The sequence below is a fragment of the Pelodiscus sinensis genome, chromosome 1 (genome assembly GCF_049634645.1).
Source record: "Pelodiscus sinensis isolate JC-2024 chromosome 1, ASM4963464v1, whole genome shotgun sequence".
Lineage (NCBI taxonomy): Eukaryota > Metazoa > Chordata > Testudines > Trionychidae > Pelodiscus > Pelodiscus sinensis.
In genome coordinates this window covers 264,495,249-264,520,516 of record NC_134711.1, presented here as the reverse complement: position 1 = coordinate 264,520,516, position 25,268 = coordinate 264,495,249, and the positions used below count along the sequence as shown (strand labels likewise).

Sequence of the window (25,268 nt, the reverse complement as noted above, 5' to 3'; positions counted from 1 at the left end):
GTAGCACATGTCTGGCTGCCTGGGCTAAGATGCCCCGTCCAAGCTGCAGTGCAGACTAGAGATGTAAAAGTATAACCATTTACACCATTAACTGATAAGCCTGGGTTTATCAGTCACCGTGAATGATTGCAGGCTCCCATCTGCTCCCGGCGAGCTGGCTGCCTCTTACAAAAATAAATGGCATTACATTTTCATAATATCACTTATCTGAATAATATACTGCAGATTGCATTATGCCCCCAGAGCCCGGTATGAAATTTCATTGATATCAAATCATAGTGATCGAAAGCCCTATTCTTGTAACATGTCAGGTTCCCAATATAATTTTTTTGACTTTATCAGTTTTATAAACCAAAAAGTAATTTTTTATGCAGACAAGGCAAATCTCTGTATAGAATCGATTTAAGTGTTTGTAATCGTATTTTCCTTACTGATAATCGTGCTACACTTTTCATTGTTCTAAGATGAATGTGTCACTTCGTGTATTTATCCAATTCATAGTGCTTATTTGGTGCTCTTTTCTGAGGTTCAGTAGCTTCTAGTAAGTTCTGTAGAGCCATGGTCACCAACAGGTCGAGTGCGATCGACCACTCGATCATGAGGCCTCGACCCGTCGATCGTGAGGTGTCCTGTTCCCCCCCGCCCCCAAGAAGCCCCACTACCTACCTCAAATGAAAATGGAAGTAGTGTCAGCTTCCCGGGGATGGACAGAAGTCCCACAGTTTAGCGCTACTTCCGGCGGTTCCGGAAGTGCGCTTGCTGCTCTGCCGGATGCAGCGTGGGAGGGAGCATCGGCTCCCTGCACTGCACAGAAGGGGTGAGTCAGCCCCAGGTCAGGCGTGCGCGTGAGGATTCCCTGCGTGAGGGGGTGTTTATGTATGTGCTGGGCAGGCCCCAGAGCAGGCACGCACGGGGTTTTCCTGTGCCGCACGGGGGAAAAAGGGGGGGATGTTTCAGCCCGACGCGGGCATTTTCCTGTGCCACGGAGGGGCAGGTGCGCGAGGGGGTTTCAGCCCCGGGGCAGGTGCGTATGAGGGGGGAGGGTTGCCTGAGTGGGCTTCCCCACTTGGCGGGAGGGGGCGGGGCCAGCAGAGGTATGCAACGGGTCTTCCTTCCTTCGCGGGGGAGGAGGGTCAGCACTGGAGGAAGTCCGGGATGGAGGCTTCCCTCCGTGGCTGGTGTAGGGTACCCCCCGTCCCTCCCCCATGCTGCCGAATCCTGTCCCCCACTGGCACCCTGGCCCCTGCTGCAGAAACCTGTCCTTCTGGCACCCTGTTCCTTCTCCCCTCCCCCAGAACCCGCTAGCATCCCTCCCCAGTACTGTGTCCCCTGCTCCCGACTGACTTTTCTATGGGTTAGTGACCCCTGTCTCAAGGCAGGTTCCCTGACATTCTGATTAATAAAGACAATGCAGAAACTTTTTGTTTGACCTAGTATTTTATTTAAAAATGAAACCTTTGCCAACAAACCCCCAATTGGGGCCAAGCCCCCATCTGGCCACAACCACTCCTGCATTCCCCCTTCCCCAGACCCTAGATTTGAGCCTATCATGCACTGGAACCCCCTGCCCTGAGCCCCATCACGTACCCCAACCCAAATTCCTGCACCCTCACATCCACAAGCCTGTGGCTTGCTTAGTACCCCAACACTGCCCGGCCTGAAGACCCCTCCCTGAGACAGTGACCCCTTCTCCACCTCCTCCTGCATCCAGATTTCCTCCCAGAGCTTGCACCTCTCACCCCTTCCCACCCCCAAATCTTTCATTCCCACCCCAGAGACTACACATCCTGTCTCAACCCAGCAAGGGTCCGGCTAGACTGCAGGAGTTTTTCAGGATTCTGGAGATATCCCAGAAAAACTCTTCTTCTTCCAGGGTTGCGTTTGTTCTTCCACTAAAAAAAGCGGAAGAGCAAACAATCTCTTTCGGTCACCCCTATATTCCTCTTTCCATGAGGAATAAGGGGGCTTCCAAAAGAAGGGTTTGTTTTCTGACGTTTGGTCCAGTCTAGACAGGCCAAATGTTGGAAAGCCCTCTTCCTACAGCAGAATTTTTTAAATTTTTTTTAAATTTTTAAAGCAGCAGTATAAGGCTTGGGGATAGCAAGTGAAGGAAAGGAGGAGAATAGAGAGGGCGGGGCTTCAAGGAAGGAGCGGGGCGGTAGATCTTGACTTGGTCTGTCATTTAAAAAGTGATCTTAGGTGTAAAAAGTTTGGAGACCACTGCTGTAGAGGATATAACACTTGCTCTTTTAAAAAAGAATCTACTTTTATTTGTCTGTCTTCTCTATTTAAAATAACTGGCTTGATGGATGTTAGCTAGTGCACTTTTTAAACTGTATATCGTTAGGAACATTTAGATTTCTGAAGGATATGATTTTTTATCTCTAATCTTGTAAATATACTCATTTATTCATTAAAGTTACTTAGTTTGTATGGCTAAAGAAGAGTAACTAATACAGCTACTATTTCTCTTGGTCGTAGTGGCATTTATTTTCAACTGGATTGGATTTTGTTTATCCTTCTGTATAACTAACACCATAGCAGGAAGATATGGTGCAATCTGTGGATTTGGCCTATCGCTGATTAAATGGATTCTCATTGTACGGGTAAGGTTCCAGATGACTATTTTATGACTGTCTCTACTAAATGAAACTATGAATCAAGATTGTTTCAGTGTATCTACTTTATTTAAAATACCACTTAAAGTGGTATGTATGCATTTTTATTATATGGTTCTAATATTTAACAGTTAATGCAATAAAATATTGACTAAAGTAGACACTGAAAAATTTTGTCAGCTAATATCTTTTTATTCAATTAATAGCTTTTACTGTCCTTTTAATGTGTGGGTTATTGAACATTGGCGTTGCTTTGTATCTGCTGTAACAGTTTTTACCTTGCAGTGTTCCTATTTCTATCAAAAAGGATTTAACTGTGAAAGATTATGCAAGAAAAAAATAAAGGTGTATTATAAACTTAGGTTCTTACATTCCATCAAATCAATTGATACAAGTGTCTCGACAGGGCCTCCTTGGAGCTTTTGGGAGGTGAAGAAATTCCTTAATAGCCCCATTGTTGTTCTCTGTGACATGCCCGGAATCTATTGACACAGCTCTGCCAGCAGACTTTCATCCCACGAGGATGCGTACTTATACATCTGTATTTAGATTTTTCCCCAGGGAGCACTTTCCCATGGTTCCTGCACTGTTGAAGAGGGGAGGGAATGCTGCTGCCATGCCATAACCCCTCAGAATTCCCCAAATCCACATCCTTGTGAGAGAGTCTGGGGGCGGGGTTTGGAGAATGGGGACTCCCAGGCAGTTTGCCCAATGGCTCTGGTCAGTGATTGTCCGTGGGTTGGGAGATTGAGATCCTGCGTTAAATGAAACTGTAAGGTAGAAAATTTAAAAAGAGAAATGCTTACTAAAAAAAAAAAACCAACCTATGGAACTCATTGCCAGTCTGCTGTTGAAACCAAGAATTTGGCAAGATTCAGAAAGGAGTTGGATGTTTATGTGAATAACAAGAATATCCAACGTGAATGCCAAAAAGGGCTTGGAAGGGATAGTAGACTATTCTACAGGGCTTAAGCTAGTCTCTAAAATGATTCCTTTTGTATATTTAGATTTAAAATATTTACAATGAGATTCACTTGGCAAGCTGGGTCCATTCAAACAATGTTTTTAATCCAGTAAAATGTGAAGTTATATATCTAAGAACTAAATACAGGCCAACCCTACAAAATGGAGGATTGTAACTATATAAGTGGTGACTCTAAAAAGCATTATGGGGCTATGGTTAGAAGCCTGCAAATCCGCAGGTGTCTGCATCTGTGGATGTGGATGTATACGGATGATTTTGCAGATGCGGACACACATTCCTGTTTCTGTACCATGAAGGGCACTGGTTAAGGTAAGCAAGCAATTTAACATAAACTAGCTGTGCAAAGAGGGCTACTGCAGTCCTAGGATTTATACACAGCAGATGAGAAGCTGGGAGGTGATCCTTACTTCTTCCTGGAGTACTGGAATATTGTGTCCAGTTCTGTTGTCAACATTTAAAAAAAAAAAAAAAAGTGGTTTCCAAAAAATTCTGGTGTGTGGAGAAAAGAGCTGCAAAAATGATTCATGTAAGGCATTTTCTCCAGTTCAATAAGAGATTTAGACCTCAGTCTTTTTAATAAAAAAAGTTTGAAAGATGCTTTGATAAGTCTGTCTTCAAAAGGTCTTTAATTTAGTGGGAACAGGCGTAATAAGAACAAAGGGCTGAAAGCTGAAGCAATACAAATTTGGGGGTACAAAAAAAGGCATGTTTTTAATAGTGAGGATGATTCACCACTGGAACAAACTACCAAGGGAAATGGTAGAGTGTCCTACTCTTGATGTCTTTTTCTGGATGCTGCTCTGGGGAAATGCTTAAAAACAGCACAAGTTACCGGGATCAATATAGGGTTAACTGTGAGCAATTTAATGTCCTATAATATACAGGACAGATAACCTAATAGTCCCTTCTGTGCTTTAACTTTGAATCTGTGGTACTGGAGCACGTGTTCACAGGCACAGAACTTTCAGCTCAATCCAAATAAGGTGGGAGCTAGGGCATCTTTTGTGCTCTCCCAGTTTGGAGCTGTTATGGGGCTGCAGAAGCTCTTGGTGTGATTTCAGCACTGCAATATTATCTAGCCAGTATATGGCAACCTCATTTGGTTGCCCTGAATGTGGCATTGTTGCCAAGAATCTCTATAACACTGTGTGATGTGGCCTCTCCCTAATGTCCCAGCTATGCCTCCTCTCCAGTACTTGGTATGGGGCTCTTGAGGAAAAACAGCCTTACAGCTTTTTCCTCAGTTTGTGCCAGGGGAATTTTCTCTTGGCTAATTTGGGGCTTTTAGGTCCCTTTATGTTACACTGGCCTCTTTTTACCTAATGTACAAAGGCTGAGGAGAGGGAGTTGAGGAATCTCATCCTTTCTAGAAATTAGAAGGCATCTCTCCTGAGATTATGCAAAATATGCCTATTTTTGGTTCCTAGCATATACATGTTGGGTTACTTGGTCCCACTGCAATGCACTGGGCTGGATTTGTGGTCTCTTAAAGTCACAAATGCAGGCAGGAAGGGACCTTATGTCTCTGAAGCAACTGATGCTAGATATCTAGGAATCCAAGATAGGGATTTGATAACTGAAACAATTATAAAAATGTTTCAACTCTCAATTCCAACACTGACTCTACCTTACATGAATACTTGATTTTTTTTTTTAAAGAAGTTACTTGTAATGAGTGCTGTTAGAGACCAAAGACTTTTTGTAATGAATTTTAACTAATGAATGAAAAATATTTCTACTCTGGAAAAATACTAATGAAGTTCATAAACCTAATCCTCAGTAGTCTAACTCTATAGAACTCCATTGATTGGTTTATACCAACTGAGGATCTGACCTCATATCTTAACTTTAGTGTATGTGATGTCTGGGCTTTTATAGTAGGGCAATGGCTACACTACGTGCTTTGCCAGAAGAAGCAATGCAAATGAAGTGTGGATTAGCATTTTCTCGTGCTTCATTTGCATAATCTCTTTTGGTCACTTTTTGCGCAAGGGGTTTTTGTGCAAAAACCCCTTGCGCAAAAAGTGACCGGAAGAGAATATGCAAATGAAGCACAAGAAAATGCTAATCCACACTTCATTTGTATTGCCTCTTCTGGCAAAGCGTGTAGTACAGGCAGTTCCCGAGTTACGCGGATCCGACGTAAGTCGGATCCGCAGTTACGAACGGGGATTTTCTCGCCCCGGAGGACTGGAGCGGCGGGACGCCTGGTCCCGCCGCCCACCTCCTCTGGGGCGAGAAAAGCTGCTCCCCGTCTCCCTGGTCTGCTGGGGGAGCCAGCAGACTAGGGAGACGCGGAGCAAAGCGGCGGAGGACCCGGGCCGGACCCGCGGCGCTGATCTGGAAGCGCCGCGGTCCGGCCCGGGTCCTCCGCCGCTTTGCTCCACGTCTCCCTGGTCTGCTGGGGGGGGGGGACGCAGCTATTGTGTCCCCCCCCCAGCAGACCAGGAAGACGTGGAGCAAAGCCCGGGGCCTGTGGTAGAGCAGGTGGGGCGCTGCCGGTTGGTCCCGCAGCACCGCTCCTTGGCGCTACTGGACCAACCCGGCAGCACCCCAGCTGCTCTGCCTCAGGTGTCTCCAAGTCAGCCGCTGCTGAAACTGACCAGCGGCTGACTACAGGAAGCCTGAGGCAGAGTTGCTCTGCCCCAGGCTTACTGGAATCAGCTGCTGATCAGTTTCAGCAGCAGCTGACTTGGGGACGCCTGGAGTTCTTAAGTTGAATCTGTATGTAAGTCGGAACTGGTGTCACAGATTCAGCCGCTGTTGAAACTGATTAATTTCAGCAGCGGCTGAATCTGGATGCCAGTTCCGACTTACATACAGATTCAACTTAAGAACAAACCTACAGTCCCTATCTTGTACGTAACCCGGGGACTGCCTGTATAGACAAAGCCTAGCTATTCTACAAAATGTGCTGTAAAGGAGTGTATGGGTAAGCTCTGTGACAGTATGCATCAAACAAGCTGAACAGCGGTAGGAAGGGAGTATACAGAACATTATTGAATTATTACAGCTTGCACAAATTATTCTGTTCCTTTTTAATAACTACTAAGGAAGAGTTAAAAATAGGGGTAAGGAGAGCTGATGTGCACTCTGGGGGCATTTAATTAACCTTTTTATCAGTGAATCACTCAGTCTGGAGTCTGGTTAAGGAAAAGATACCAGTCTCAAATACCCTCACACCCAGCCCTCCAGCTGCCTGTTCATATTCCCACAAAACAGAGAGGACAAGACTGTCTACCATGGTCACTAACAGGAACTGTTGAAATGCACTTCAAGGTTCATTGTAGCTGTGTTCAGTTCACTGCTGTGAACTGAATGCTGGAGCATCTAGTTTGAAAATGAAAAGGCTTTAATGAGTTGGAGGTCTTTATGGGGCTGGTATTCTTGGTAGCGATTAACAGTAGGGGGTATACAGAAGGTCAAAAGCTCTTCTTTTGAGGGGTCAGCAGAACATCCCTGTCTGATAAGATTAAACTAATGTGGCTTTTGGTGTTTAATATCTAAAGCAGCAGGCTGCTGTAGTGTGCTTGGGATTGCAGACATTAAAAAGAGGTGACAGTAATTCATTTTAATAGAAAATGCGAGATGATTCAAATAAGTATTATATTTTTAACAAGTTTAGAAATCCTTTGTTAAAAAACACTAAACTGACACCGTTTGTGTATTTTATAGCTTCTTGAAATAATTGTTTGCTTTTCTACTTGAGTGTATTTTATATTTTAATTTGCTAGTTCACTGTATCATATCTACATTTAAAATATATTCAAGATACTACCACTTAAAATTGATTAATCCTTGTATTTTTCAGTTCTCAGACTATTTTACTGGATATTTCAATGGACAGTACTGGCTTTGGTGGATATTTCTCGTACTTGGTAAGTTACAATTCAAAACAAATCTTATATTGATAGAGAATTTCTTAATGAGTTCTGTATATGTTTTTAAAAATCAAAACATTACAATATGTACTAAAAGCTGTATGCTTTTGTCATCTGTTAAAAATCATCTTTAGTATTTTATTTGCATTGCTTTTACCAAAGTCTTAGATGCACTCCTATTCCTGTGTGAATCTCTGGTTAGTCTGATCTTCAGTTCAGAGTTCTATGCTGTTAATATAATTGTGCACATGTCTGATTTGTAACTTGTGTGTTTAAAAACAAAAATAAATAAATGCGGCTGGTGAGAGTGTAGAAATTACACAATTGGAAACTATAAGTTTAAGAAACATGGTAGTTATAAGTGTTAATTTTCAATGTCTACATTGATGATCAAAGTGCTCAGAAGATACCACCATCGAAAATCAGTCTGGGTGATCTACGAAAGTATCCTTTTTTTGTCTTTGAAATACATATTACATTAATCATTAGTCAGGCAAAGGGAAAGGCGTCATGCTTTTTGATCACAGTACTTCCGTTTAGTCTGTTTTCTTTGACTAAGAAATCTGTTCAGATTCATAAGATTTCTGGTTTTTGCTCTTTAGTTTCTGCTTTAGTTAAATATTGACGAACATACTACCCTTGTAGTTTTTGCGAGAGTTCAGTCTATACCATTAACTTATTTTAATTCCTGCTATTTTCTAACTGGAAACGTACTAAAATGTGATGTGAATCAGTAGGTGGCACTCTTTCCACTTGAGATGTTAGGGGCCTTACACTGGTTGAGTGAGATGTAGAAAAGAGATCTTAACTGTTGAGGAGTAATAAAGATCATTGGAATATGCCAGTAACCGAACATTTTTCTTCGTGCTTTCTACTGAATATGAGAAGTATTCTTAACTTTTTATATTTAATTTGTTTTTGCTCTGTTGCTGTGCACTGTTGGAGAAATCAGTGGGAATTGCAAATGGTGAAAACCTGAGCACCAGGCCTTTTAAATAGCTTTTGTATTTTATCCCAGAGGCGACTTCATTTCAATAGTGGGTGAAATGATTCTGTATAAAATTTTGGGCCAAAATTTTCAGACGTGAGTGCCTGAAGTCAAGACATTTAACTCATTTTTGCCCACCTATATAAAAGATGTGCCTCAAGTTCCCATTGATTTCAGTAACATCTTGTGAGTAAATTCAAATTGAGAAGCTTAACTTCACTCTCAAAAGTTGGAAAATATTAACCTTATTTTTTAATGTTTATAATATGTTTTGGGATAAAAGGCATTTAAATGTATTGAATAATTATAATTCATTATTCTAAAGATAAATAAATGTTTGGACTGACATAATTGTTTGCATATTTTAAGATTACAGTATTTAACATCTTAGGCTATGTATTGCAGTGACTAAATTGTGACCCTCCGGTTTTTAAGTGGAGACTCTTAACAGAACACAGAAAAGAATACTCTGAGTTTGAAGGGACACAGATATAAATGATTTACTACTTTCTGGCGAATACTATTTAATGGGCATAATCTGTTTTTTTTTATCTTTTGAACAAAAAAAAAAATACGAAAGTTTTACTGCTCTCCTGCTTCTGTGCAAAAGGATTTTTTGAATGGTGCCAGCAAACATGCTAAGGCCCACCCATCTTTCCTTTCCTTCATGGTGTAGACACCAGCTGCATATTCAGTTCCTTTAAGGCCCTGGAGAGATGGGGAATACTACCGACAAGAACCAGACTGACTACTAACAAAATACTGTTTTGAACACTGGAGGGGAGGATGATTTGGGCGTGGGGGAGGACGTGGAAGGGAAAATACAATTGTATAAAAAGTTGCTTTATGATTCTAAAAAAAAAAAAAAAAAAATTCCACTACTGTTGGCTAAGTCTCCACCTGGAAGAAATTCAAAAAGTTGATTGAGCTTGGATCTGCTGCTTAATATGTATGCTATCAAAAATTAGCTTTCAGTTGTGGTTCCTTGAAAGCCTACCAGCCCTCTCTTGATGCTCTTGCACAGCCCTTACAGCTGTATGTGGAAGCAATTTGTGTTGATGACTGCAGGTTCATGCAGTAGAATGCCAGTCTTACCTTCACCTCTCTGTTACCTCAGCATTCAGCTTAGTAATAAAACCATATGACCTACTTTTAGTTAGAGCCAAACGAAATGTTCTGGTTAAAATACTTTTCACTGAAAACGTTTTATCAGGTCAACCAAAATATTTCATGAATTTGTGTTGATTTAGGTGAATAGTTCCAGTTGAAAAAACAAAATGCTCATTGGATAAGAGAGAGCAAGAGAGACTTGATAGTCCAATTCACAGGGTCTGCACCTTATGAATTGAGTGGGAGACATATGGATTCTTCTTTGAGTGCTTGTTCATGTCCATTCGACAAAGGTGTGTGTGCCTGCCACGTGCACCCGTGCCAGAAACTTTTCCCCTAAGTAGTACCTGTAGGGACCAGCGTCTCCAGTGCCCCCTGGAGTGGCGCATGCATGCCGCACTATATAGGGTACCCCCGTCCCTCCATCATCCTTAGTTCCTTCTTACTGCCAGTGACCGTGCGTGGAACAGATGTTCTAGCCTTAGCTGTAGCAAGCACTCCCTTTGCATTGTGATAGTCATTAATGAACTGGTGAAGTACTAGTGAACTGTTGGACTTCGGTCCCTCCAACAGACTCTGTCTGGGGGATGAGACTCCCTTCTTCTGGCTTCAAAGTCTGCGTAGCATGTCGCAGGCCCATGCCAGTCAGCAATCCACATTCTGACTGCTTTTTTTGCCTGGAGGAAAGACGTGTGTTGGACACGTGTCGCATTTGTAGGTCCTTCCATCCTAAAACTATTAAAGAGTGGAGCATTTATCTGAAAGCTCTCTTAATGGATCAGCAGTTGGACTCGGCACCAAGTGACGGTGCCTTGGTGCGCAGTGCACTGCCGGCGTCAACAGCTTGGTGCCAGTCATCACTCACAGCCTGCTAGGAAGCCAGTTAGGGTATGTCTACACTACAAAGTTAATTCGAACTAATGGACGTTAGTTTGAATTAACTTTGATAGGCACTACACTAGCGCTCCGCTAGTTTGAACTTAATTCGAACTAGCGGAGCACTTAGTTCGAACTAGGTAAACCTCATTGTACGAGGACTAAGCCTAGTTTGAACTTACTAGTTCGAATTAAAGGGTGTGTAGCCCCTTAATTCGAACTAGTGGGAGGCTAGACCTCCCCAGCTTGCCCTGGTGGCCACTCTGGCCAACACCAGGGAAACTCATATGCCCCCCTCCCGGCCCCAGACCCCTTAAAGGGGCACAGGCTGGCTACGGTGCCCGTGCCAGGTGCAAGCCTGCCAGCACCCAGCCAGCAGACCCTGCACCTGGCACGGCTCGAGCCAGCCACCCGATGCCCCCCAGTCCCCCCCCTCTTCCCGGGACCAGGCTGGCGGCTCCCGGGAGCTTGCCCAGGACCGCAAGAGGCGGGCACCCGCCTGGTCCAGTGCAGACATCGTGGACCTCGTCCACGACCTCTGCACTAGGCACAGGAAAGCGGCCGTCTAGGGCAGGAGAGCTGCCAGCCTGGCCACCCAGGAGCAGGTTTGCATGAAAATCAAGGTGGTCCACTGAGACCACCGACCCTGAGCCCTGAGCTTAGAATGGCCGCACTGGGTCAGACCAAAGGTCCATCTAGCCCAGTAGCCTGTCTGCCAACAGCGGCCAACATTAGGTAACCTGGAGGGGATGGACTGAAGCAATGACCAAGCCATTTGTCTCGTGCCATCCCTCTCCAGCCTTCCACAAACTTTGGGCAGGGACACCACTCCTACCCCCTGGCTAATACCACTCCATGGACCCAACCTCCATGACTTGATCTCACTTCTCTTTAAACTCTGTTCTAGTTCTAGCCTTCACAGCCTCCTGCAGCAAGGAGTTCCACAGGTTGACTATTTGCTTTGTGAAGAACAACTGTCTGTTACTAGTTTGAAGCCTGCTACCCATTCCTTTCCTTTGGTGTCCTCTAGTCCTTCTTTATGGGAACTAATGAAGAACTTTTCTGTATGCACCCTCTCCATCCCACTCATGCTTTTATAGACCTCTATCCTGTCCCCCCTCCGTCTCCTCTTTTCTAAGCTGAAATGTCCCAGGCTCTTTAGCCTCTCTTCATATGGGACCTGTTCCCAACCCTTGATCATTTTAGTTGCCCTCCCCTCTCCCAGCCTCTCTCTTCCCCTCTTCCATCTCCTTTTCCCAGTCTCCCCCAGTTTTGTTCAATAAAGACAGATTCCATTTTGGAAGACACGTTATCTTTATTTTGTACATCAAGAAGAGGGGCTAGGGAAGGGTAAGTGGAAGGAGGTGAGGGAGGAATGGGGCACGAGCCCCCGATGGGAAGGACTGGGCTGGCTCTGCGGGCTTCCGGGGGTGGAAGCTCTCCTGCAGCCCCCCAATTGTCCCTTCTCCCCAGATGGCAACCTGCGGCAAGTGCAGCCGGGCTGATGGCTGAGTAGTGTGATGTGCCCATTGTGGGTAGTCCGGGCAATCCAAGCCAGGACTGCCTTGCAAGCGGGGCACCCCTGAGAGCTGTCTGTCCGGGGTGGGGGTCGGGACCCTTTAAGCACAGCCCTCGGCTAGCCTGAGACAGCATCTCCACGCTCTAAGTCCTCCTCTGTTGCCCTGCCGGCACTGCTTCCGGCCATCCTTAACCCCGGTTCAGGGTCCACTTAATGTGGACATGCTAATTCAAATTAGCAAAATGCTAATTCGAACTAGTTTTTTAGTCTGGATCCGTTAGTTCGAATTAGCTTAGTTCGAATTAAGTAATTCGTTGTAGCGTAGGCATACCCTTAGAGACAAGTGCTTTCATAAGGATAAGTGGAAGAAAGATGACCAGCCAGTGGACAGGCCAGAGAAGCCCCAGAAGGCACTGAGCCCAGTGTCCAGGTGATCTTCATCTGTGCTGGAGATCCGTCTTCCCTCCATGCCGGTGGTCTTCAAGGTCGCGCAGTACAGAAGTACTGTGTTGGTACCGTTCCCTATGCCAATGGGGCCCTGGCACAGGGGCAAACTGCCATTCAGCCCTGATCTCCTGGCACAGTCTGATCACTCTCCTCCAGTGTCTGAGGAGAACAGTCCAAAGTCCTCATTGGTCTACATGTGAGAAACTGGGGCACGATGCCCCCTCAGTGCAACCAGAGTGTTGTGGACCCTAACAGGACATGGGGACACCAGTTCCTTCTCTCTTTCCCCGCTCTTCCCCCCCCCCCCCCCAACAGGTAGTGGGAGTAAGAGAGTAGTGGGTGTAAATCCATGGGTCCGGACTTAGTGCATCCAAGGGTACTGAGGGATTTGGCAAATGTCATTGAGGAGCCTTTGGCTATTATCTTTGAAAAGTCATGGAGATCGGGAGAAATCCCGGACAATTGGATAAAGGAAAATGTAGTGCCCATCTTCAAAAAAGGGAAGAAGGACGATCCAGGGAACTATAGGCCGGTCAGTCTTACCTCGGTTCCTGGAAAAATCATGGAAGGGATCCTTAAGGAATCCATTTTGAGGCACTTTGATAAGAGGAAAGTGATTAGGAATAGTCAGCATGGATTCACAAAGGGCAAGTCATGCCTGACCAATCTGATTAGCTTCTATGATGAGGTAACTGGCTCGGTGGACGTGGGGAAGTCAGTGGATGTTATATATCTTGACATTAGCAAGGCTTTTGATATGGTCTCCCACAATATTCTTGCCAGCAAGTTAAGGGAATGTGGATTAGATAAATGGATGGTAAGATGGATAGAAAGATGGCTAGAAGGCCGGGCCCAGCGGGTAGTGATCAACGGCTCGATGTCAGGATGGCGGTCTGTTTCTAGTGGAGTGCCCCAGGGTTCGGTTCTAGAACCGGTTTTGTTCAATATCTTTATTAATGACCTGGATGAGGGGATGGATTGCACCCTCAGCAAGTTTGCGGATGACACTAAGCTGGGGAGAGAGGTAGATACGCTTAAGGGCAGAGATAGGGTCCAGAATGACTTAGACAAATTGGAGGATTGGGCCACAAGAAATCTGATGAGGTTCAACAAGGACAAGTGTAGAGTCCTGCACTTGGGACGGAAGAATCCCAAGCCTAGTTACAAGCTGGGGATCAACCAGTTAAGTAGTAGTTCTGCAGAAAGGGACCTGGGGGTTACAGTGGATGAGAAGTTGGATATGAGTCAACAGTGTGCCCTTGTAGCCAAGAAGGCTAATGGCATATTAGGTTGCATTAAGATGAGCATTGCCAGCAGATCCAGAGATGTCATTATTCCCCGTTATTCGGCTTAGGTGAGGCCACATCTGGAGTATTGTGTCCAGTTCTGGGCCCCCCACTACAAAAAGGATGTGGACGCATTGGAGAGGGTCCAGCGGAGGGCAACCAAAATGATTAGGGGGCTGGAGCATATGACTTGGGTCTGTTTAGTCTGCAGAAGTGAAGAGTGAGGGGGGATTTGATAGCAGCCTTCAACTTCCTGAAGGGAGGTTCCAAAGAGGATGGAGAGAGGCTGTTGTCAGTAGTGACAGATGGTAGAACAAGGAGTAATGGTCTCAAGTTGTGGTGGGAGAGGTCCAGGTTGGATATTAGGAAAAACTATTTCACTAGGAGGGTGGTGAAGCACTGGAATGGGTTACCTATGGAAGTAGTGGAGTCTCCATCCCTAGAGGTGTTTAAGTCTCGGCTTGACAAAGCCCTGGCCGGGTTGATTTAGTTGGAATTGGTCCTGCCTAGAGCAGGGGGCTGGACTTGATGACCTTCTGAGGTCTCTTCCAGCTCTATGATTCTATGAGAGCAGCTCCCGCCTTGTTAAGATGCCGAACCAGCCCTAGCCACCTCCTCTTCATCGCCAAATGAGGCAGTTGTGGCTTTTTCCCTGGCGGTACCCCAGGAGGACTTGAGAGCCGACCAAGACTTCCTCAGAGGTGGCTAACAGCTTGGGCCTCCAGGCCAAGGAGGTGCAAGAGATCTCAGGTTCATTGCTTGGGGTCCTTATTCAAGCAGGGCCTAGCAGGGTGGCATTACCCTGGCATGAGGCGGTTGCGAAGATTGGCAAGATACTACAGCAGACTCCCTCCTCCATTCTGCCGATAGCCAACAGAGCTGAGCAGAAGAAGTTTGTCCCAGCAGGGGATCATGACTACATTTATATCCACCCATCTCCCATCTTTCTTGTGGTGGAATCGGTGAGCCATAAGGAACATGAAGGCCATCCAGTACCTGCCCTTAAGAATAAAGAGTCCAAATGACTGGACTTGTTTGGTAGAAAGATCTGTTCGTTGACTAGCTTGCAGTTAATGGTGGAAAACCACCAAGTCTTGTTCACCAGGTATGAAGTGAATGCCTGACAGGTTCTTGCTAGGTTTGAGACCACATTGCCTGAAGCCTCCTACAAGGAGTAGAAGGCCCTCATCAAAGAAGGGTCCTCCGTAGCTCTGGCTGCCCTGAAGTCAGAGTCTGATGAAGCAGACTCAGCAGCTTTCTTTATGGCCTCCACCATCACTGTGAGGCGGGTGGCAAGGATTCCAGTTAGGCCTGTCTCTAGAGACACAGAACTTCATTCAAGACCTGCCTTTTGATACGTGGGCCGTGTTCACAGAAAAAATGGACGCGAAGTTGCACAGGCTTGAAGGACTTCCATATGACCTTGAAAAGCCTAAATCTGGATTTCCCAGGATCCGAGAGGAAAAGGTTTAAGCCCCAGTCCTCTCAACATAAGGTCAGTATCCCCAGCCAGAGAGAGCCCCTTCATGGCCTAAGCCCTCAAAGGGAAATCAGGGCTGCCACCCCCAGTCTGGCCAGCAATCGACCAGCCAGGCAAAACTCCAGGGCGAGCATTCCTTTGGAGGGTGTGCCTGGGGACAACGTACTGGACTCCCAACATACTATCCACCTATCCTGTCCCTTCCTCCTGTCATGGAGGGACATTACATAGGACCATTGTGTCTTGGCCACTGTCCAGTGTGGCTACATCCTCCAGCTCTCCTCCACACCGCCCTCCGACCCTCCGCCCTTATCCCTCTTTAGGCACCATTCTCATGAGCAGCTTCTCAAGCAGGAGCTATCCCATTTGCCCCAGGTGAGAGCAATGGAGAGGATGCCTCCAGAGTTCGATAACAGAGGGTTCTACTCCCACTACTTTTTGATCCCTAAGGCAAATGGGGGCCTATGGCCTAATATTTGGTCTACTTCAAGTTCTGTATGGTCTGCCTAACCATTTTCATTCCCTACCTGGATCTCAGGGACTTGGTATTCTGCCTTCAACCTCAAGGATGTGTACTTCCATATTGCCATCTTAGAGGGTCTGAGAGAGGTAGTGGGAAGGAACCATTACTAATTTGCTATCCTGCCCTTTGACCTCTCTATGGCCCCCAGGGTTTTCACCAAGTGTGTGTCAGTCGCTGTGGCATACCTGAAGCATCAGCATGTACAGTTATATTCATACCTGAATGACTGGCTCATCAAGGGCCTGTTGAGGCAAAAGGTCCATGCTGGACACATGCCGCCAGCTCTGTCTGCTAATAAACAAGAAAAAGTCCCTCTTGGCACCTACTCAAAGGATAGAGTTCATAGGGGGCAGTTCTAGACTTGACCACAGCCAGAGCATCACTCCGTCGAGAGATTCTAGGCCCGTGGTCACCAATCTGTAGATTGTGATCAGCTGGTCGATTGGGAGGCGCTCAGGGCTCCCCACCCCAGTTCCCTCCACCCCCAAGAAGCCCCACTACCTACCTCCAGCAACAATGGAGTTAGTGCCGGCTTCCCGCAGGGTAGACGGAAGTCTGGCAGCTGCCGGGGACTTGCTGCGTGGGGGGAGGAGGTAGGAGTTCCAGGGGAAAATGCGCTGGGGCTTCCCTCCTCTGGGGGAGACGGGCTAGAGGGGTTAGGAGTCTCCAGAGGGGAGACACGCTGGAGCTTCCCTCCTCTGTGGGGGAGGGGAAGGAGTCCCGGGAGGAGGCGCTTGCCGGAGCTTCCCTCCTCTGCAGGGAGTTCGGAGGGGGAAGGTGCGTGCTGAGGATTCCCTGTTCTGTGCCCCAACCAACAGTCTGCCCCCACTGGCACTCTGCTCCCACTGGCATCCTTTCCTGTCCCCTGCTCCCACTGGCATCCTGTCCCCTGCCCCAGCATCCACTAGCACCCTGTCTCCTGCCCCCACTGGCAATCTGCCCCCACTAGCACCCTGTCCCCACCCCAGCATCCTGTCCTCTGCCCCCACTGACACCGTCGCCTGCCCCAGCACCCGCTAGCACCCTTCCCCAGTACCATCTCCCCTGCTCCCACCACCACAGTTGGGGCCACATTAGTGAGGCTTTGGGCGGGGGGGGGGGGGGAGGGTTGGAGGAATTTTTTTTTTTTTTGCATCTCATTTGTGTGGCCCCAACTGACTTTTCTGTGGGTCAGAGACCCCTGACTTGAAACAGGTTCCCTGCCCTTCTCATGAATAAAAACAATGCTGAAACTTTTTGGCGTTGACATTTTATTTAAAAATGAAGCCTGGCCAATAAACCCCCCATCTGTCTGCAGCATCATAACACTCCTGCACATACCCCCCTCCCCCCGACCCTAGATCTGAGCCTATCATACACTGGAAGCCCCTGTCCTGAGCCTTTCACATCCCCAAACTCCTGCACCCCCACATCCTCAGTCTTCGGTCACAACACTCCTACACCATCCACACACCACAAATCTGTGTTCTGAGCCCATTATACTCACAACCTCCCTGCCCTGAGCCCCTCACATCCCCCAACTCAAACTCCTGCACCCTCACATCCACAAGCCTGTGGCTTGCTCAGTACCCCAACACTCCCCAGCCTGGAGCACCCTCCCTGAGCCAGCAGCCCCTCCTGCACCCAAATTCCTTCTCAGAGCTTGCACTTCTCACCCCTTCCCACACCCAAATCCCTCATTCCCACCCCAGAGCCCACACATCCTGTCTCAACCCAGTGAGGTTATGGCTAGACTGCAGGAGTTTTTCAGGATTCCAGAGGTATCCCAGGGAAACTCTTCTGCGTCCAGAGACGCGTTTGTTCTTCCACTTTTTTTTAGAGGAAGAGCAAACATGCTCTTTCGGTAACCCCTGTATTCCTTGTTCCACAAGGAATAAGGGGGCTTCCAAAAGAAGGGGCTTTTCTGACATTTGGCCCAGTCTACCCAGGTCAAATGTTGGAAAACCTCTTCCTACAGAGGAATCGAAAAAAAGCGGCAGTGTAGCAGTACCCTTAGAGTGTATAAGGGCTGTGGATAGTAAGTGATGGAGAGGGGGAGAACAGAGAGGGCGGGGCTTCAAGAAAGGGGTGTGGTCTTGGGGGAAGGATAGGGCGGTAGATCTTGGCTTGTTCTGACAATTAAAAAGTGATCTTGAGCGTAAAAAGGTTGGAGACCACTGTTTTAGGCCCTGTCATCCTCCTTCAATAATTCGCAGTTGCCCCCATGATCATAGCTTGAGAGTGTCTCAGATCCTAGGACATATGGCTCCGCAGGTATATAGTGCCCTGGCCGGGCTCAGAATGAGACTACTCCAACTGTGGCCATGCTTATCACTTTGGTCTTCAGCCTCCTACCTATATGCCTCAGCAAGTCTAATGCTGGCCCTGGTCATGGCCCCCGAGAAGGTCCACATCCCCTGTTGAGAACCACTAATCTACCTACCTTATACTCCTTGATAGTGTGGCCTAGTCTTTTTGTTTTAGAAATGTCTAGTCTGTCATTGTCATTAAATTTCGAATCGTCATCAACATCATTTGAAAGTGAGTTCATCTAATTATGCATTGAAACTTGAAAAATAACTTCCATTGGACCATTTTGAACCTACTGTTATAAATAACTCTATGAATTATTATAACTAAATGATGAGGGAAAATACACTGTTTATTTCTAAATGACTTGCACCAAAAAGCATGCATTTACAACAAATGCTCAACAGATCTTGTGCTAATCAGCACTGTGCCTCTTTATCTAGCTAAAAAATGTCGTGTGTCCAAACATCCAGCAGTCATCTACTGCCATTCATTATATCTTTCTGCTAGAGCATTTTATTTATTGGGCTAGAAGTATACTTTAAATATTTAGTACCCTGAAATTCATTGTAAAGTCTTTACTGATGTTTGATTTATCATTTTGATTTAATTCATATATATATAAATATAATGGGATGAGACACTAAATTTGAGACACAGGGGTGGTTTGTGGAAGATTAGGGTTATGCAAATAATGACTCTTATCTTATTTTAATATGATGGGTATCTTAGCATTTCTCATGTTTCTTTTAAATATTTTCAGGTCTTCTCCTGTTCTTCCGAGGGTTTGTCAATTACCTTAAAGTCAGAAACATGTCTGAAAGCATGGCAGCTGCTCATAGAACAAGATTTTTCTTCTTGTATTAGAGGTAAGCAATTTTGTAAACATTAAGACTTTTGTCTCTAAAAGGTAAATCTTGAGCACAGAGTAGCTGAAATGAAGGAGCATTAACTCTCCAAAGTCACCAAAAAAGAGGATCTTGTACCATATATTCTGAAGGCATGTTAGAAGTATTTGGTGATACTTTTTCCAAGTATGTATTTTGAAAGTAGCGTTTTTAAGATAAAACCAACTTAGAAATCAAGATTAAAATTGTTCATCTTGCATGATCTATCTGCATCCAATCAGGATAAGTCATTAGCAAATGTGAACTGATTTGGCTCATCAGTCAGGTCAGTGCTTCCTTATTGGCTATCTGAATATTACATTTGACTGAGTTTTCTTTGAAGAGGTAAGGAATAGATGTGTATTCACTTATGTATATGACTGTTTCCAAGCCACTTGTGAGCCAAGATATTTATTATATATCTAACAGTATGCTCTGTGTATCCTTGAGTTAGCTGGCTAATCAGTCTGGCACATGTATGCCTTTTTACTCTTGTAACACTTTTCATCTATTAGGTAGATCTTTTGAATTCTGTTACATACTTAACACAGGGAGACACCTTCTCCTGTAGTGTTACTAAACACTGTCTTCATGTTCACAAGTAACTGTTGTAGTTAGGGATGTTTGATAGTATCAGAGGCAACAGTGCAGTGCCAAGCAGAACCAGTCTGTAAGGGAAGCCAGTTTAAAAATCAGCTCCCCACTCAGACCGGCTGCCTGCTGCCCCACATTGCTGCCTCATATCAGAGGCAGCAGTGCAAGGTGGCAGCAGTCCCTGTCCAATGGGGTCTGAGCACCCCACAGACAAAAGCTGCTGCAGAGGGGCGGGTAAGGGGGAGGAGGCTGCTGTTCACAGTGGCTCAGGCTGGCCACAAAGAGAGACTCACAGACAGGGACTCCTACCATGAAGCAAACTCTGCCCAGGGCAGGCCCAGGCTCAGCATAGACAGAGGCTGCTCCATGGGATGCAGTGGAGAGTGGGCGAGGCAGCACCATGAAGCCTGTGTTGGGGAGAACTGGCTTTTGACGCTGGCTCCCCCCAGAAGCAGGGGCGGGGTGGATGTGAGTAGTTGAGAAGATTAATCGATAAGCCTAGGCCTAATGGTTAATCGTATACTTGACTAATTATTTACACCTCTGATTGTAGTATTTTCCTAATTTTGTGGAATACTTGAAGTGTTTATTGTTGGGCTTTTTTATTTCATTTAGAAACTATATGTAACTTAATCAAGAAGTCTCAGGAGGGTAGCCGTGTTAGTCTGTAACTATAAAAACATCAAGCAGCCCTGTAACACCTTAGAGACTAAAAACTTTAAGTGGCATAGGATTGCTCTTTATTAAAGAAGACTTTTCAAAGATTGGCAGTAGAATCAGTATGACATACTCAGCAGTACAGTATTGGAAGTCCAGGGAAAAAGATGGAAACAGTCTAGAAATGATGGGTCTTTTATTTAAGATGATAAAATCCATTTAGACACATTCTGATAAAATATGGAAAATAATTATTTCGGCTATGCTTTACAGATCTTGATCCAAGAAATATATCTTCATGAACAAAATTGCAACGTGTTATGTTTAACTTTGTGTCATTTTGTCAAAACATGGCATTTTGCAGTAAAGCGGTAAAGCAAATTCTTAATACTAAAGAGATAGGCTACTCTTAAATGTCAAATAAATTTTGGTGGTGTCCACACTACAATATTTTATTCTTTTCCTAGCAATAGCATATCTTTCATTTTCTGAGCAATACAACCACCTTTACAGAGTAAGTAAAAGTATAGTAAATGCTGCATGAAAACATATACTATCTCTTTACTAAATAATTACGTTATGGCGTTGAATAAAAATACGCGCAGGCATATAACGATCAAAACCTATGGGCACTAAAAATTAACTGCCCACATTGTGTCTGAACATACTGGCTTGAAGAAGGGTGGCTTGGACTATGATTCTTTCATCTGAGACCAAAATCTAATATAGGATGAAAGCTGAGGGATATATGCAGCACTCACTGAAGTCAGGGAGTTAGCTTCAGTGGGTGCTGTATTTGTCCTCAAACCTTTGACCTTTCAGGCTATATATACGCAGCAGCATTATTCTGAAATAACATAGTACACGTCCATACAGCAAGCCATTATTTCAAAATAATGGTGAGCTGGAGGACTTCTTACTACTTACTGACTCCTGTGACCCTCATGTTCTTCCTTTGACTCCCTGTTGTGTAGACAGCACCAAAAGTCAAATTAAGCTATTTTGACTTCAGCTATACAATTGATGTAGCTCAGGTTGCATAGCTAGATTCGAGTTTTTCTCAGCTGTGTAGACATACTCTCAGGGTATGTCTACACTTGCACCCTAGTTTGAGGTAGGGATGCTAATGCAGGCATTCGAAATAGTCAATGAAGCATGATCTCACCGGCACGTTACTCTGATCAACAGCTGTTTCGAAAGTGAAAGTGTGCACCGGGACGCGTTAGGTCAAACCAAACCCCTTGGTTTGAGGAGTAACGTTACTCCCCAAACCAAGGGGTTTGGATCGAACTAACGCGTCCCAGAGCGCACTTTCACTTTCAAAACAGTTGTTGATCAGAGTAACGTGTTGGCAAGATCATGCTAATGAAGCACGGGATATTTAAATCCCTGCTTCATTAACTATTTTGAATGCCTACATTTGCATCCCTAGTTTGAACTAGGGTGCAAGTGTAGACATACCCTCAGAGAGTACGGGGTGGGGGAGAGGAGAGGAGAAGCTCTTCCAAAGCTGGAGAGACTTAATATTTGTTCAAACGTTTTATGTATTAAATTGAAATAATCACACAATCAAAGCAAATGTGTACATAAATCAGTGAATTTTATTCATTTAGTAGAAGGGATTATTGCACTAGACAGAATTACTAATTTGTCAATGTTAGCTGAGAGAGGCACCTTGCAAAGTATTCTAACAGTCTTAAAAAAAAAATCTTGTCATCTGCTTAATTACCCTGATTTGGGGGAGGGGAGTTGCTGCACTATCTCTGTATAACCTTGCGTCCCCTCCCAACCTCCAGCATTGTTTACAGGTAATTAGCCTGAACTGAAGTAATATTCTTTCTTTATTTCCAGACTGCATCAACCAGACATTCCTTCCCTTTACCAATGTGAAATTTCCAGATGATCAGTAACCCTCCAAGTTAATAGGATAGAAGACTACTAAAAACAGAAGACAGATTAGTGAAGAAAAAAATACAGCTTCAAAAATGAGTGACAGGATGGTTTTTGTTTAAGTGCCAGTTCTGTTCATTCTAGCAAATATTTATATTCAGTATTGCCTTTAATTAGCGCACATACAAATGTGCAAAAACAAAGGATAAGATTGAAATGAGAACAAACCATGCATACAGTCGGGTGATAGATTAAGTACAGTCAGACATGGTTAATCTGTGCTTGTTGTTTGTGAAAGATTTAAGTGATAGTTAGTTTCATAGAATGTATGTACCACTGTCTTGGTTATCTGAAGTTAAATTGAGAGTAAAAATGGTATATACTAAATGATTCAGATTAACCAGGTCTGACTTTGTTAGCTTTTTATGTAATTTAGGTTCATCTAATGATTGTGCAACATACATATTTCTTATAAAATTTACTAAAACTTGCAGTTCCTGATTATTATAAGCCTGTATTGATGAACTTTTTATCAAACTTTCTGACCAAAATATCAATTGATTTAAAAATGAAACACCCCTTCTAGCTCCTGTGTAAATAACTATGCATAGATGACTGGTTAGATTGCTTCTTAGGAATTATGTCAAAATATATTTGTAACCACAATATTTTCTCATTCACTGTAAATTGTGTTTAATCTTAATATGGACAATGTATATATACACTATTTTTTTGCTAATTTGAATGTTCAAGTATAATTTTATTTTAGATATAATTCTAAAAGAGGGCAAAAGCCTTTAAATGTCCATCTGAAGAATTAGTTTTCTCCTGGTATGATTTGAACAATTTGAGCCTAAACCTGAAAACACATACTTGTATGGATAGTCTTATTGCTTGTGAGAGGAGCTCCAACCCTTTCAAGCATTGGGCCATCAGGGCATCACTCTGCATGTGTCCAACTGTAGTTGGACCTCTGCTTCTGCATAGATGCAATTGCAGATCAGTTCCTTGGTTTGTAACGATCATCTTACTTAAGAAGGTTTTATGTGAGAGAGACACAATTTGTTATGTTGTAATTTTCTCAAAAGGGCTTTTGTAGCTGTCTTACGATGCTTCTTGAGAATAAATACTCCAGTGTTACATTAGAATGAAGCTGATGAGTAAATTTTAATGTCACTTTTGAAATGTCTTTTTTTCTTCATGGGTGTTTTATTTTTTTAGGCTGTACTGGCAAAAGTAAAACAAAGCTCTCTTGATAGTATTTACTTAAAAGTAACGGTATTACTCCTTAAAATATATCATCTCTAGAAGGGCAGATTCTCCTATTCATGTACATACATAACTCCTACTGTTTGTGAGAGTTATGCTTCTACCACAATGGGAGAATAGCGCTCTTAATTCTTTAATACAACTGGAATCTTACTTGCAATCAGTAATCAGTATATTTTACATCTTTGAAAAACATTTATTTTTTTCTTCCTGTTCCTTTATTTTAATTAGAGCTTTGCTTGGTTTTAATACCAACATTAAAAGAATGAGATTTATTGTCTTAAGTTAGTGTTATATTCAATTTTGTATCTAATAACTGAATTTTTTTTAAAAAGCATATTAACTGGTCACATTCATTATTCTTAATCTTGCAAAACTACTTAAAAGAAAAATGAATATAGACTAACATGTCAGGGGAAAACTCCCTAGCTTTTCTTGAAAAAAAAAATCATTGTTTAATAGTTTATTTGCATTTCCCCATGAATTTCAACTGTTTTTTTTTTTTGCATTCATTGTCGTTATGAAAAAAAGCAAATAAAACATTGTTTTGTTTTGCTAATTATGTTTTTCTTTTATGTTTTGCACCTTACATTAGAGAATTAACACATTTTAGTATTCATGCGTGTCATGTGAGCATGTAATACAAGTAAATTTATTGCTAAATGAGTATGAATCCCAGCGTTCTGTATTTACTCTCTCCCTTCATTCCAGTCTTTATTATGTAACTTACTTAGTACAAACACAAAAAGCACGTATTGCTAATTTCCTTATAATTTACCTTTGTCACCTCATACAGTAAATACCAGTTTTCCCAAGTTAAAAATCAATTGGAAGATTGATATTTTTCTGTTTATTCCACTACATTTTACCATATTCTTTCTTCTGAATCAGGATATTTATTTCCAGATGAGCATGACAATTTTCGCCATTTATTCTGACACAAATAATGTGTATAGTTGAAGCCTACATATTATCTAATCGTCTGTAGTTCATGTAGCACTTCAGTAGCCTGAAATCTCATCAGCAGGAGGAAAGGAATTGGGACAATATTTTCAAAGACTATGCAATCTCTTCCAGATGTGTCTCATGCTGCGCACTTTTCTTGCTATTTCCTGTAAGTTGGGTAGGAGCAGCTGCTTCCATGGTTTGGAGGCACTTGGCCATTTTTGCTTTTGTGCCTTAAAGTTGGAAAACAAGCTTGACTGTAAACAGTTTCTGAATGAATGCTGAATAGAGGTTTGAAGTTTGAGAGAGGAAAAACCATTAATTTTCTAGTAACTTGTACAAAATCTATTTATGTAGCTTTCTTCTTGCATGTTTCTTTTGTCCAGTAATGTGTTAATAAAGCTGTGGCCTAGTTGAGCCACATCTGGGAATCTGATAACTTATCCAATGTAAATCATCTTTCCATAATCAGTACCAACTGCTGAGGGCTGCTTTTATCCATTCTCCTCAACCCATTTAAGCTGCTCCCATCACGGTTGCTGGGTCCCCATACTGCCGTGTACAGTGGTTAATGAGGAGGAGGAAGAGGGGCTGACCCGTCGTAATAGTCAGTAGGAGTCCCATTTCTCACCACCTTTTGGAGATTACCTAATCCAGTTTCAGTTTATTGAGGAACCAGATTTATGCTGGACATCTGGCATACTGCATAAACTTTACAACTGACTTCAGCTTTTGGGTCCTGGGTTGCTGAAGGTAAGGTGAATAAGCCTCACTCCATGCAGGCTGATCTGGCAGTGAGGGAAATATTCTTTCCAGGCCAAAAGCAATTAATATGATGCCCACTGTAAGAACTAGAAACCTAATCACACACTTTTCCCAAAGGGTGAAAGGATGATAGCTGTTGCTCCCAAATGCAGAACAGTTCCTGAGTCAGGGAAAAGGAGTTATAAAAACTTGTTCCTAGAGGTGTGGCAGCTAGTGGGTTTCTGATGTGACCTTCCACTCAGCCAATCCGTTAGGAGCC

The 25,268-nt window shown here is 43.9% G+C and overlaps 1 protein-coding gene across 3 annotated transcripts in view; it reads left to right on the top strand.

The window, feature by feature from the left end:
• The window catches only part of NDFIP2 (Nedd4 family interacting protein 2), an 83,341-nt gene extending 59,483 nt beyond the window's left edge, over positions 1 to 23,858 (top strand). For all 3 annotated transcript variants that reach the window (XM_075918832.1, XM_075918833.1, XM_075918834.1), the window contains 4 exons: positions 2,482 to 2,606; positions 7,415 to 7,481; positions 18,766 to 18,871; positions 21,992 to 23,858. In XM_075918832.1, coding sequence (XP_075774947.1) covers positions 2,482 to 2,606; positions 7,415 to 7,481; positions 18,766 to 18,869 — 296 coding nt within the window. In that variant the 3' untranslated portion in view covers positions 18,870 to 18,871; positions 21,992 to 23,858. The remainder of the gene's footprint in view (positions 1 to 2,481; positions 2,607 to 7,414; positions 7,482 to 18,765; positions 18,872 to 21,991) is intronic.
• The last annotated feature ends 1,410 nt before the right edge of the window (positions 23,859 to 25,268 follow it).